Source organism: Echinops telfairi, unplaced genomic scaffold (assembly GCF_000313985.2).
Source record: "Echinops telfairi isolate 266 unplaced genomic scaffold, ASM31398v2 ScPeMD7_3533;HRSCAF=4204_1, whole genome shotgun sequence".
Lineage (NCBI taxonomy): Eukaryota > Metazoa > Chordata > Mammalia > Afrosoricida > Tenrecidae > Echinops > Echinops telfairi.
The window spans coordinates 12,813,923-12,829,144 of record NW_022107432.1 but is presented as its reverse complement, the minus strand read 5'-3'; the positions used below and the strand labels follow the sequence as shown (position 1 = coordinate 12,829,144).

Genomic DNA, 15,222 nt, shown 5'->3' with positions numbered 1-15,222 from the left:
ATTCACAATGCTATGATTATTTTTGGTCTTTGAAGCCTGATACCTGATCCCTTCAATGCCTCGTGATCGCACAGGCTGGTGTGCTTCTTCCATGTGGGCCTTGTTGTTTCTCAGCTAGATGGCCGCTTGTTTATTTGCAGGCCTTTAAGATATCTTTTGATAGCCGGGCACCATCAGCTTTCTTCACCACATTTGCTTGTGCACTCATTTGTCTTTAGCAATCACAAGGCAACTTTATTGATAGTAACATTTATTTTAGTCAGTGGTAAAACTGTTAAGCTAAGGATTTTATACACGTGTAAGACTTCTTATCAGACTCCAATACATGAATTGTTAACATATTTTCAAAATGTGGGTGACTGGCCACTGGTTATGCATGTCGTGAGGGTTGGAGACATGACATCCACCTGGTTTTTAAATCCCCATTCACCGAGCCTGCTTTGTAAAAGCTGTGCTAAACAAGCTCTTCTTCCCATGTTCTAAGCACACGCTTCCACTTTTATGGCAAGGAGAACTTATAAAATGCCAACCGAACTCATTAGAATATAAATATCAGGAAGTACCAGGGTTATATTTTGATGGATGAGCACAAAACAGTAATGGAACGCTCAAATCAAATGTTTCTTAAACTGTAACTTTATTGGGCAGGGCAAGAGAGTTTTGGGTTTTTTTTTACATAAAGTTCATGTTCTGAAACACCTTAAGACAAACAGTTTTTTTTTAAAGAAAAGCATTTTATTTTAGAAAGATCTTACTTAAAGAATTTTCTGTCTTTCTAGCTTCTCATTATGATGAGTATTTGCTTTACAAATAAATATGCTCTGAGTAATTCGTTGTCATCTGGTGACTAAATTGCTCTCCAAGATCTCTGAAAGCAGAAGACTTTGCTGGGGTCACTTTACATTCACAGGAGCGCAGTGTCTATTAAGAAACTGATAATACAGATTAATGTGATATTTGCCTCCAGGTTGTCTTCTTAATGGTTCCCACACGAAAGTTCTCATAATAAATTATATAAAAGTATAGTACATTTGGTTGACAAGTGTAAAAATCATTCTAAAGCCTTTTAAACATTAACATTGATTAAACAAACAAGTCGCTACAGCATGCTTTCAAGGGCACAAAACATTTGCCTGTCCAACCTTTCCTCATAAAACGTATTGCTTTTGGTCATCCATTGAGCTTAACATACAGCCCACATAGCCTTTTCTTCCTTCTCTCCCCTACCTGGCACAAAGCACTGGCCCCATCAGAAGGACATGCTGCCCCAAGGGAAAACCCAGTGGTCCATGACTCCAAGATCACCCACATTTGCACTTAAACACACTCACGCTTCCTGTTTGCTTTGACAGGGGTTGCTTTGATTGTGGCCATTTTTCTACCTCTAGGAGAGAGGACATAGTGTCGCCCCAGGTAGTAGATGTCCACCATCCTGTAGGCAGAGAGATGTCTAGGAAATGGGTTGGAAATCAAATGTCTTCCAACATAAATCCCATTTAAAGCAGCTGGGTGGGGGCTTGGGTACTTAACTGAATTTATTGTAAAACAAATGCGCCTGAAAGAGCTTTTATGGACATGTGGCTTCCCTACTGTGCATGGTGTATGTAGTGAGAGCCCCGATATGGTCATAGAAGGACAGTCACCACTCACCACACCTGTTGTCTTCCATTTCAGGTAAACATAAGTCCATTGTCCTTATAAATCTACACTATGTGGGGAGCAGCATTTTATTTTGAACTAACAGGAAAGGGTCATGGCTCCCCTCTGTGGCTCAGAGCTGGAATATACTACTGTCCTTTCGCAGCTGGGGCAAGAGAATGGACCACTTTCTACGATTTTGCTAGTTCTTTAGATTTCAGGTCCGCAGCCCTGCTCTGCTCCTGCACGTTTGCAAGGAGGAACAAGTTTGGCTTCCCAAGGGAAGGTGTTTGCTGGTGAACAAAGGAAAGTGCCCAGCAAGTTGGGTGTTACCAAAGTATTAGAAAAAGAATCTCATGGCGTATGAGAGCTAGATAACTAGGCTTTTCCATGAAAAACAAAAACAAAAAGCAAACCTGAACATAAGCCAGAGTACTAAGAAGATGGTCCTCACAATCCCATTTCTTTCCCTAGGAGGGACTTACCATCGGAGACCAGCTTTCCAAAAGGCCAGGTTTCCGAGAAGCTTGCTTTGTATATGGAATACAGAAAGGAAAATAAATATTAACTTCATAGGAAAGGAAGAACTCCTATCTCTGAAAACACACTGCTGTTGCTGTTGACAATGAGTTGAGAATACAGGACAGAAACAAACTCAGTTCAAGTTGGGCTTCCATGCACACGTGCTAGCTTCCTAAGTGGTGCCGCCGGGCTGTTAACAGGAAAACCTTATCCATCTAATCCACATCCAGGATGGGATGCACCGTTCTCCCGCCCCTAAGGGCCAGAGCTGCTTAGTTGAGATTTGGGGACCAGATTCTCAAAAGCCTAAACTCCCCACTGATGCTAGGTTTGGGCCCAATTGCTGCAATGTACCGAGTATTAATACCCCAACACAGGAAAATACCGACTTATTAGGTTGAACCTTATGAAGCTGCCAATATTTATGTTAGCCAATCATAGGAAGGTATCAAAAAGGCTGGTTTTTTAGGGTTCAGCTTGCTGTATCCTGGAACTTGGTGAGCCCTGGGAGAAGGTGAGTCTCTGCACAGCTGAAACCACCAGGTGGCCGGTGAGCAGAAGCAAATGTGTGGTTCACAAATGGATGAGAGTGGACCTTCTCTTGTGTCTCCTCCTGTCTCCAAACTAGCTTTGTCATGTTCCCAACTGTGGTCAACATTCCTGTCAACGGAGCAGCCTCTGCCCAAGATAACTTCTTGTTTTTCCAAGTGGCTGAAAGAAACGACTGAAGGGTTGAGCTTCCATGTGGCGCTATGGATAGGAATGCGCTTTAGCTGTGGCTTCCAGAGAAGCTACAAGTCAGCCCCTCCCCTGCCTGCCCCCCAGATTGCCCTGAGATTTGACTAGGACAAAAAATTATTCACTGTCAGCTCTGCCCTGGGTCTGGCGACCTGACCTACGTGCACAATCCCCTTTCTAATCATGAAATACCTGCTTTCAGACTCAGCCTCCTGCTCATGCAGCCTGGCGGGACGTGGGGGGGAATGTAACGGAATAGGCTTACCTTTTGGCTGAGACCCTTGTGACTTGAAAAAGCGCGCGCGTGTCTGTGTGTGTGCGCGTGCGCGAGCGCCTAAAAAGTTGATTCAAGACATGAAGGGGAAAAACATATGATGACATCAAACCCACTGCCTTGGGGTTGATTCTGTCTCAGAGCGACCTTGAAATGGGGGTTCCCGGGCTGTCAATCTTCGCAGGAGCTGACAGCCTGAACTTTCTCCCTGTGCTCAAAGTTGCCACTGCTTGCCCATCTCCAACCGTCTTAATGGTTGCAACCATTTTGTAAACAATTTTAAGTATTTAGCATTCCTTTACCAGAGAAATAACCACAATGAACAAATGACCCAACAGCCAATACTTTCAGAAGAGTACAGATGTCAAAATTTTTAAAAAAGACATGACACGACAGGAAGAAGAGCAGGCCATCACTGCCCTAGAGCCAACAGCAGCCCATGAAAGCCCACAGTACCTAATGCGCCCCGTGGAAGATCCAACCATCACTTCACCCACATCTACGTGAGTCACCCCCTTGGTCCTACAAGCCTCCAGTGCACCCCTGTTGTAATACTGCATCAATTTCTTGATAGGGTTTTTCTTAATCTGTATAAAATATTATCTGGAACCCCAAAGGAAAATCAATTAATCTTTTAAAAACCCATTACAAAGTTGGCTGTAGAAAATGCTAACATAATCCGTATGTACAAAATGCCGCTGCTTAAGAAAATAACTCAGTTTTAGAACAAAATAATTTTGTACCAAAAGAGAGTACTGCCCTCAAATCAATATTAAAAAGAAACAAAGAAAACGTTTTAAAAAGAGGATTGGAATGTCTCCATTCAGAAGATCACGAGCAAGTGTTCTGCCATCCTCCCGTTCCTTGCAGGTAGAATGCCGCCGCCGGGAACAGAGAGGGGACGGTGTCCGGCTGTCCTCTAGCAGGGGCCTCCGGCTAGTCATCGCCGCGACGGGTACTTGGAAGCCCAGTCCGTGCGGCCGTGCACCGGCTGGGCAGCCGGCGGCCGGGGCAGCAGCCCAGGAGTGCTTCGAGGCTGAGTGTGGAAGAAGGGCCGCCCCCCGGGATGAGGCCTCACAGTCTTCAGAGAGGAATAACCTACACAGGACAGAGAACGGGTGACCAGAAGGACAGAGCACCCAGGTCAGCACACCGGGCTGGGTAACTCATGTCAAACAACCTGCTGCTCTGTGCTGCGTCGAGAATGAAAAACAGCCAGTGCACATCCCCTTACAGAGGGGTCTCAGGAACGAGACAAGCCAGTCACGGTGCAGTGCAGCAACGATAAAAAGTACAACTTTCCTCTAGTTCCTAAATGCTTCCTTCCTCCCCCCACTACCATGATCCAAATTCTACCTTACAAATCTGGCTAGACCAGAGGATGTACACTGGTACAGATAGGAACTGGAAACACAGGGAATCCAGGGTAGATGATCCCTTCAGGACCAGTGGTGAGAGTGGTGATACTGGGAGGGTGGAGGTAGAAAGAGGGAACAGATTATAAGGATCTACATATAACCTGCTTCCTCCATAAAATTATTTTAAAAAACAAACAAACAGCCAATGCTTAATAAATGGGTACAGTGCTGTCAGAGACTGTAAGTATGCAGTTTCTAATCTTCATAATAACCTTGCTAGGTAGGAATTATCCCCACTTCACAGATCAAGACCCTGAGGCCCAGGGAGAGTGGAAGTACAGGTAGACTTAACGTTACTCAGCTTTCAAGTGTCAGAATTTCCCAATAAAGGGAGGAATATTATGTCTTCAAATGGGAGCCTTCAAATGGGGAAGGATTAGGAAAGTGAATTTCCAGTGTAAAGGAATTCTGCAGTAATCTTCTGACAGAAAAAGGAATTTCCCAGATCTGGCAGTGAGAAAGTGGAACAGCAATCTCTCATTGTATCACTAACACAGAGGGTTTACAGCTACTATGACCCCCAAAGCCCCCAGCACTTGTCCTAGATGGTGCTGTGGATTTCAGAGGGTCCCCAAGAAGTTCTTCCTGGTCAGGCTCTTTCTACAAGTTCCAGGATTAAGAGAAGAAGCCCCTCCTCTGAGCCCACATCTCCATCGTTCACGAATTCAGGACATCCTCCACACTGGAGTGAGGGATGTTCCAGTGGGGCTATGGGGACTTGCCAGATTCAATGTTGTCGTCAGGTCTCTGTTTGATTTGCAGATGGCTCAGAGAATGAAATGGCTATCAACCAGGCAATGGCTCTACTTTTATTTTTGTGTTCTGGTTAAACACAGCCCACTATAGCCTCAGCTCTGCCAGCTGCTAGGCAACCAGGACAGGGCACAAATGTAGGGTTCCCAACACTGTCCTCTTTATGGAAACCAACTGCTGTGTCTTTCTCCTGTACAGCAGCTGTGGGTTTCAAACCACCAACCTTTCAGTTGACGCCCCAGGGCTTAACCACTGCACTACCCAGGAGCCTTTCCATCCAGACGTACTAGGCGCAATGAAGAGTGTTGTTAATGTTTTATGTGTAAACACATGGGCCCGCTTGTAATGTCATGACTCAACAGCCTCCATTGGCAAGGTCAAGTGTGATACTGTCCTGCTCCCAGCTCCTTTGTCCCCAGAACATCCACAACAGGACTCCCTGCCTTGAGCCTCCTGGCCTAATCTCCTGTCTGTTCTCGGTGTTCATGTCAGGCACCACAAGAGGGCCAGCTCTCTAGGCCACTCCACATCCCTGCCCCTTCATCCTATCTTCTGCCTCTCTCCCTCCCTCCTCTCCCCCACTCCGGAAAACGCTTTCAGGCATCCTTGGAGCGCATGGGCAGTTTTAGGAAACCCACTCTCAGGTTCTCAAACAGTCCTCTGGCGTGGGTTGAAAGCCAGCTGTCCCCTGAGATCACTTCCCCGCCCCGCCTCTTCACTGGTTGCAGCCCTCTCCCCCACAGCCCTGTAATTTTTGAATTGGAGATGGGGTGGGTAGGTCTCCTCACCCCTCCTTGTTGCTTCCAGCCTGCTTCGTCCTCCTCCAGTCCCTGTCCTTTGATCTCCTGTCATTAACCATGCCACAGTGCTCCTGCACACACTGACTGAGTCCCCCTCCTTGTTGCTTCCAGCCTGCTTCCTCCTCCTCCAGTCCCTGTCCTTTGATCTCCTGTCATTAACCATGCCACAGTGCTCCTGCACACACTGACTGAGTCCAGGACCACCCATCCTCTTCCTTGAGGAAAGATGTCCACTCCTTGCTCAAGCCCCACTGCTTCTCTCCTACTTCTGACGACTTTCCTAAGCCCATACAGGGCCCTTCCAAGACCCTGGTCTTGTAACTCTTTGACTTCACTTTCTCTGATGATCTTGCCCTCCCCTCACTCCAGGGCTCATACCCTAGAGTTTGACCTAGAGCCCACTTTGTGACTACCACCTCCTGTCTTTCCCGCTCACTTCCTCCAGTATGAAAACTTCGACCATCACCTGTTAGTAGTACCATCATTTCAGGGTCCCTCCCCAGTGTATGTGTTCCCCTCCCTCCTTCCAAACCCAAACTCACTGCCACTGAGTGGATTCTGACTCACAGTGACACTATAGGACAGTGCAGCACTGTCTCTCTGGGTTTCTGAGTCTGTGGCTCTTTACTGGAGTAGACAGCCTCATCTTTTTCCCTCGGAGCGGCTGGTGGTTTTCAACTGCTGACCTTGTGGTTAGCAGCCCCACGTATAACCCACTAGGCCACCAGGGCTCCCCTTTATGTAGTCCTCATTCCACAATCCAGCCTCATGACCACTCCCTTACGTGGATTCTCAAAGCCTTGGCCTTTCCTTTGACTTCATCATCTTCATCTGGCTAAACCCAATCCACTGTGATCCAGTCCCTTCTGACTCTTAACCACACTCTAAGACGGCCTGTCACATCTTTCTCCCAGAGTGGTAGGTAGCTCAAACCATCTGCCTTTTGGGTAGAAGTCCGTCATTTTAACTATGGAATCAGCAGGGCTTCTTGGCTAAATGCACAGTCCTGATTAAGTCCAACGGTGCCAACTCCTGCATGCACGTGTGCCACTGACCTGGTTGGAGAAAAGTACCCTGTGGAGGGGGCTCACATTAAGTTCAAGGTCACTGACGGCACTCAGGGTGTCCATGCTGCCTGTCAATCACACTCTTCCAAACCCCTGCTCTCCCAGGTGACTACTTCATCATTTCCCTACATTCCCAGCACCTACAGAGGAATCTCAATGGAAAACAGCGCCTGTGGCAAGCACTGAGGTTGTGCCTCCGTCCAAACATCTGACACCCCAGGCCTGGACCCAAGCATCTATTTCACTCAGCTGGAAAGCCCCGTTAGCTTCCTTGACCCTGGAATGATCCCCTGCCCTTCCTGGTTCATGATTTTGACATGTTTGGAGTCCCCAGGCCAGTTCTTTTGTAGACTATCCCTGAACTTGAGTTGATCTGATGATTCCTCATGATGAGATTTGGGCTACATGGTTCTGGTGGGAGCACATGGGAGGGAGGCTGCATCTTAACCGGAGGTGCAGAATATTGGCTTAGGAAGGTCTGATTTCATCACCTGGTGAAGGGGGGAGGGTGCCCTCACCAGGTGCCACTTACCATAAGGTTGCTATCTTTCCCTTTAACATTAATAAACACCCATTTTTCTTTTTTTGAAACAGCCTGATCGAGATATAATTTACAGATCCTAAGTAAAATGCTCTCACTTAAATTGTACAATTCAATGGCTTGTCATATATACGTATATTATTTTTTAGACACACCCTTACCCAGCAGTCTCAAACTCTCTGCAGTGTCATTGTCCAGGACACAATGACCCTCTCATGCTTAAATTCAATGGTCACGTCTTGGTCTTCCTATGTTTTGCCTTCTTTGCAGCAGTGGACATCATGACCTCCCCTCCTCCTCAAAGTTCTTCAATTGGCTCCAGTGAAGTCCGATCTTCTGGTCTCCCTCCTCCCTACATGTGGCCCTTTGTGAGCTCTTTCTCGTCACCCCGCCCACCGACAGTGCAACGGTTCCCCTGCTCCATCCTCGGCCCTCTTCTCTTCTCCACCCACACACATCTCCTTGGTGCTCGAATCCACACTCATAGTTTGACTTCCCGTCTATACAAAGGCAACTCCTCCATTCATACCTCGAGCCAGGTCACTCCTCTGAGACCAAGAATCACAGACCCAGGTGCCTATTCAACATTCCCGCTTGGATGTCAACCAGGCATCTCAACCAGGCGCACTCCAAGCTCAGCCCCTGACCTTTCTTCCAGTCTGCCCTCTCTCGGTTCAGTCTGTTCTACAGTTGACATGGCACGACATGGACACAAAATATGGGTGCCACTCTCGGACCTTCCTTCCCTTCTCTCACATCCCATGTTGAATCTGCAGCAAATCCTGCTAGCAAATTGTGAAGCCATTTTACCATGTCAACTATTCTACCCTGGCCTACCCCAGTGCCCTTTCTTGCTTGGGTAACTGTCACAGCCACTTGATAGGTTTCTCTGTACCCAGCCTTGTTCCTCTTCAGTCTAGTGAAAACCAGGAATCTGAACAAGCCGGTGAAGGTGAGGTTCAGGTGAAGTTCCGCTGCCCATAACCCTTGAGTGTCGCTCCGCACGGAGGACAGAGGTTCCCTGGGGCCTGTGGGGCCAGCTCCCTCAGGCCTCTCTCAGGGCTCTGGTTTCTCTTTCTCCTTCTCTCACTCGCTCACTCACACTACTCTCCCACCCTTGTCCCCGTACTATTCCTAGAAGCTCCTGCTCCTGAGATTCCCGTGTCTGGAACCTGCACGGCTCCCTCAACACCCCTTTAGATCTTCCCTCAACGCCCCCTACTCAGTGACCTACCCTATGGAAATTTGAAAACTGCACCTCCCACTCTAACCTCCACATTCCTACTTCCTGCCTGCTTTAGTTTTTCTCCTTAACTCTTAGGACCACTTAACATCATGTCACACACACACACACACACACACACACACACAGTTATCCAGCTTACTATTCTCTGCCTCTCCAACCCCCATTAAGAAGGAAGCTCCATGAAGAGAGGGGTTTGTACCTCTCCCACTCTCTGTACCCAGGCCTACAAAATAACTGCCCAGTGAGCTCACGGGCGATCTGAAACAGAACTCACCAGGGGGAGGATCTGGAATAGGTGCCAAGTGTACCCGCTGCAGGGCTGTACCGATTTCTTTCTTCAGAAAGGAAGGAATGTAGTTTCCAGGCAGTCCACTAGAGCTCGTAGAGCCGGAACCCACTGATTAGCAAAAGCAAAAACTCATGATTACAAAGACGGGCATGCACGACACAGATAGGGATAAAGGAAGATCGGGGGTGAGAGGGCAGTGATTTCTGGGCAGAGCATTCCTCAGGCCAGCCCGTCAGAAGGACAAGGGGGCTCAGGCAGCACAGCTAAGTGGAGCCCAAGGTTGTTCATGCTGACATTTGTCTCCGTCTTTCAAATAGAAATAGGTGGCCTCTGCTCTGAAATCTGTCCCCCACCCCTACTCTATAATATAGAATACTTATCCCTCCATATCCATGTTTACAAATTCTAGAGTGTGGCTCTTCTTTTATGGGCCAGCATACACCCTGTCTTGATTATTTTGCTACTACAAGTCTACAAGAAATGTGGTTGTCAATAAATCCTCATGCATTATTTTTATAGTCATAAAATTTCCCAGTGTTAAAATACATGAAATAAGTTAATTTTTATGGCATTTCTATGTTCATAGTGTTTTCATAACATGACCTGTAATCTCCGGGTCTTTGTGTTCTAGGACCTTAGTGGACTGCCTTACATATAGTAGGTCATCAATACATATTGGGTGGGTAAATGAATATCGATAGCCCTTGTTAATAAGGTTGAAATGCACACATGGGAAATTGAAGAATGTTATTATTGGCCATTATATAGACAGAAGTTACATCTGTTAGAAAAGAGCTAATAAGATTGGCTCTGTGTCTTCAAACAGGGGGTGTGTGGCAATTCCTTAAGGCAGAGTAGGAGAAGTGGTCAGAAAATTCATGTATGAGGAGTTGGGTCCATCAGCTACAGCATGCTTTGTCTGGTTGGTGAATAAGTACGTAGAAAGAAAAATAGGTCATAAAGTTGAACAGGCACATCACAAACGGGAAAACACTTAGGGTCAATGAACCCCAGGAAAGATGCTCAACCTCATTAGTGAACAGGGCATGCAAGAAGAGGCCATGCCACACCCAGGAGACAGGTTTGCACTCCTGACAGTACCCAGCGGCATGGAGGATCGAGGGTGACTCCCAAACCCTGCTGGAGAGCCATTCGGCAAGATCTGTAAGGTTGGAGATGAGCACACCTTTTAACCCAGAACAGAGACTCCCAGTTATGATACCCAGAGACACGCCCACACATGTGCATGGCTGGAGAACCACAGGTCCATTTCAGCACTCTCTCTGATGGCAAAAAACAAAAACCAACCCACGTGTGTGTCAAGAGGAGAAAAATAAATTCTGGCACAGTATGGAATATACATGGGCGTGTTCACCAGGGTGAACTGGAGACACAGGATTTGAATACATGCAGACCAGACTGTGTGCTGCCTGTATAGCACAAGTAACGAGAAACAGACAAGCCCCAAAGTGGCCAGTGGGGAGGAGGGCAGAGCAGCTAGATTCCGCACTCCCTATCTATCTGTCGAGCTTCACTTATTAAGTTGGGTGGGTGGTGGGCCCAGGGATGCTGATCTAGTGGCTTCCTTTTGCACGTCTGAAAAAAATGAATAAGTGCATAATGCACAAAGGAAGGGAGAGGCTACCTGGTTACTTGTCAACCCCACGTGGACAAAAGGCCACTGAGAGAGGGTTCCATTAGCCCGGGGCAGCAGGAGGTTTGTTGAAAGTACCGTAGATACTCGTGTATAAGCTGAGTTTTTCAGCACATTTTTAATGCAGTTTTTGTGGTGAAATTAGGTGCCTGGGCTGATATTCGGGTCGGGTTATACTCGAGTATATACGGAAAGAACCAGAGGGTCTTCCAGTCCACCTTCTAGTCTGGATGGACTGATGCCCCATGCCCGGGGCCTAGGGCTGAAGGGGAGGAGGAGGACTAGGCAGATGGCGCTTAGAACCACCTCAGAAGGAGCTCTGCCCCACATCTAGCTTGAGGGGTGACCCCAGTGGGAGTGGGCTGGGTCTCTGGGGTCTGCTGCCCAGAGAGAGAAGAGAGGCCCTTGTGGTTCCCCAACTTGTCCCACAACAACATCTCTTTTACCCATCTTGCCGCACCCCGATAATTTGCTTGTGGTCTTTTACAACCGCTCACCTGAATTGATTTTGCTGATGACTGATACCGTCCCTGACGATTTCCCTGACAAACCAGAACTCGACCACGGGTTCGATGGGATAAAATCCTTGCCTGGATTTGGGAGGATGCCATTTCTCATATTTATCCCTAATAGGAAACAAATGGTTTTAAAATGCAAAGTATATGCTCCATCTTGCACCCCAACATCAGAGGGGAAATTAATGCTGAATATCATGAGTCAGAACTTCCTGTTAGGCAACCATCAAAGCAAAGCTGACGGTGCTGCCTTCATCAGTGGGGGCAGGCGCCGGGTTCAGTATCTCGGTTCCGGAGAGAATGCTCCTAAGCAGAAGCCACTGAGTCTGTCCTACCTGCTGACCTGGCTTCACACGCCCACACATGCCTGATCCTGCCCTTTACGGACTGGCTCGTTCCTGTCACTTGTCCACATGGTCCTCCACCCCTCACCTCCCATTCGGATGAGCCCTGGGTTGGAATCAACAACTCCATCAACTAGAACAAGTCTGCCGAGTGAACGCGCCATGGCTTCCACTGCTACCCAAACCCTAACACTCCTCTTTCCCTCTAAACGGGACACTTCCCCTCTGACATCAGCTGTTGGGGTAGGGGGGGGAGCTATTTTTCAGAACAGAAAGAGGGAACCCATCTTTTACCCTTCTCCCGTTCTCCTAGAGCCAATCAGACACCACTCTCCCCTTCACCCCCCACAGCCGCCTGTGTCTGTGGTCACTGTCTTTGCCACTCAAACTGGCATCACTGCCAAGCCCTCCCCCTGGTCCTTCCTCCTCAGGCTGATCTTCCTAAGGCATCAGTGCAGAGCCTGATGGAGTGGTGGCCCTTAGGCACGAGGGGGTGAGTGCATCCCCAGAGCCTACGAGTGCTACTCTCATCTCCTTCCACCCTTGACCCCTCACCCCGATGGCTGTGACAGCTCACTGTCCCTCACCCACTCTATACTAAGAGGTGCACAACACCAGGCACTCCTCCGGTTACCGCTCCTTAAGGGCTTCCCATTGCCCATGAAATTAGATCCACGTTGCTTATGAGACTCCGGATGACAGCGCCCCGGCCCACCTTTCTAACATCGCCTCTTAGACTATACAGGTGGGCGGCTGCTGATTCACAGAAAGTCCAGGGAACTCGGCTTCACAGGATTTCCAAGGGCTGACTTTTCAGAAGTAGACCATCAGGTTTTTCTGCTGAGGCACCTTTGGGTGCCCTGGAACCTCTAACCGTTCAGTTGGCAGCTGAGCCCTTTAACCATCTGCGCCACCTAGGGCATCCTAACACGATGGCACCCTTTTCTCATCGGCCTGTAGCCACGCTGGCTCCTCTGCGGCTCCTCTCAGGGCACCGCCTCCCTGTGCCTGGTGTGCTGTCTCTCAGCGCCCGGCTGAGAGTCACTTTCTCAGAGAGCACTCTCTTGACTGCTCTGTCTGATGCTGTGTCTCCACCTGCCACCCTTTCTGCCCCCGCCCACCATCTACAACACCAATGTTGTCTATCTGCCTAGGTCCGATTCCCCGCCACTGGTGGGAAGCTGCGGGTGAGGGTGCTGTCTGCGGGGATGCTGTGCAAAACCACGTGGCAGCAGAGACTGTGATGTGGCCGGAGGTGCCTAGAGTTGTGCCACCCAGTGGCCCTGCCCTGCTGTTTTGCTTACCAGATTCCCAGTACCAAGCCACAGTGGGTGCTCGGTAAGTCCTTGCCACAGGGACGAATTTGTGAATGAGTGATTGACTGACTGGACTCGGGAATCAGGAGGGGGCCTTGCCAACAACCGATTTTGAACACATCCCCTGGAGGACCCAGCATCGGCGTTGCTGCCTTCCTGAAGCACACCAGTGCAAATTTCTTAGCTTAGGCCACCATGTGAGATAAAAATATGAGGTTTGGGCTTCAGCAACTATTTCCCTGCTGTTCCCACCAGCTCTGAACGGACGCCTGCGCGCTTGCCTTCTGGAACGGAACCTCTGTGCCTGCGGGACAGCAGGGAAACGAGTGGGGCAGAGACAGGGCGTGTCCGTTACCAGGCAAGTATCGGGAGTGCTTCAAGTAGTGCTGCTTGGCCGAGGGTCGCAGGGTGGGCGTGTCTCGCCTCTGGGAGGACATCTGGGTGGGGGCGCTATTTCCTGTACCCATGTGCTCAGAGGGCTTCAGGTCCAAAATGCTCTCAAATCTGAATGGAGGCAAGGTGTGTTAGTTCGGCACTCGAGGGAAAGGAAACACCAGGCCCCTGGGATCACCTCCCGGCTCCCGGCTCCCAGTCAGACACCTGCCTGCACAGCGTGTCGTCGCTCTGCCTCTTCTTGTTCTTCAGGTCGATCCTGGTGAGGGTGGGGCTGAAGTCCAAGTCCTCCAGGTCGGCCCAGTCATCCGAATCCTTTGTTGACCTGGAGACAAGACCCCACCTCCTCCTGCTCTTAGGCTTGATCTCCCCATTCTTGGGCTCCAGGTCCGCTAGGATTTTCTACGGACACCAGGAGAAAGGGGACAAAAGCAGCAAGAGGGGGCATCAGCGGAGCTTCCTCCTGCGTCACGGACCCGTGTCCTCGACACCCTGTTATGCAAGGAGAAGGCAGCCCCGGACCCTGGGGGTCCCTCCTGCGCTGGCAGATTTTCACTGGTTTGCACCCCACGTGGTCTGACACCAGGATTTTTTTTTTTTTCCAAAGTGAGATTTCAGGTACTTTTTACATCCTGGGAGGCCAGCTGGATTCTGCCCCCAGTCTCTCGCTCTCATTCTCTGAAAGCGTGAACTGAGGGACGCCGGCACAGAGAGACGAGACTGCGGCTCAGCTGTCAGGCGTCCTGCTCAAGGCTGAGTGTCCGTTCCTGCCTGCCTACACAGGACTGGATTTGGCCGCAACCACAGAAACAGCTACAAGAGGGAACTCCTGAACACAGCCTCCAAGTGAATGGTCGAGAGGGAACATCCTTATCACTCCTGTCACTGGCTCACGTTGTGCTAGCGAGGCGTCACCAATTCCAACCCGCTCCCACAGAGAAAACTGCCCGTGGCGTGTTCGTGGCCATGAACTTTGTGGAAGCAGACTGCCGGCTCATTCTTTCTTGAGGTTGTTCAGTGGATTTGAACCACTGATGTCAATGGCAGCAGCCGGATGCCTAACCAACAGCATCACACAGTACCCAAGGCTCATGCTAACGAGGATCCCTCCTGGGCTATGTTTCCACTGCCCATACCGAAAGTCAGACTGGGAGGAGACATGCCTGGGCTCAGGAAGAACGGCAATTGCAAGAGTCATCATGGGCAAATGTCCGAACAGCGCTTTATGATTTTCAGAACATTTCCACAAGCACCATGGCCCCTCATCCTCAGGCCCAATCCCGTCGGTGGTCAAGATATGCATGATGATCTTCCTCTAATGGATGAGGAAACCAGGCGCACCAAGGCTCACTTGCTTGCTCACTTACCCCATCCTGGCGGTTCTGACTCACAGGGACCCTGTAGGACAGGGTGGGCTTCCCAGACCGCAACTCTTGATAGAAGCAGAAAGCCTCCGCTTTCCCCTCAGAGCAGCTGGTGGTTTAAAACTGCCGAGCTTGTGGTTAGCAATCCAGTGGGTTACTCACTACACCGCCAAGCCCCGCCGAGTCCAGGGGGCTAATAATCATAACGACTAGCATTTATGCAATGCTAACTAGGTGCCCGCTACGGATCAAAACTACTTTCTAGCATTAACTCATTTAGCCTTCAAATCAATTATAGGAGGTAGGGGCCAATAACACCCTTATTTTCTTTCGTTGTTATTTTTCTAAAA

At 49.2% G+C, this 15,222-nt stretch overlaps 1 protein-coding gene across 1 annotated transcript in view; it reads right to left on the bottom strand.

Annotated features, from left to right (window-relative positions):
* Window positions 1-618: 618 nt before the first annotated feature.
* Window positions 619-15,222, bottom strand: part of CILK1 (ciliogenesis associated kinase 1) — a 62,247-nt gene continuing 47,643 nt past the window's right edge. The window contains exons 10-14 of the mRNA XM_004696353.4: window positions 13,720-13,910; window positions 13,471-13,619; window positions 11,438-11,566; window positions 9,272-9,394; window positions 619-4,270 (exon numbers count right to left, since the gene is read on the bottom strand). Of these exons, the coding sequence (XP_004696410.1) occupies window positions 4,113-4,270; window positions 9,272-9,394; window positions 11,438-11,566; window positions 13,471-13,619; window positions 13,720-13,910 (750 nt within the window). The 3' untranslated portion in view covers window positions 619-4,112. The remainder of the gene's footprint in view (window positions 4,271-9,271; window positions 9,395-11,437; window positions 11,567-13,470; window positions 13,620-13,719; window positions 13,911-15,222) is intronic.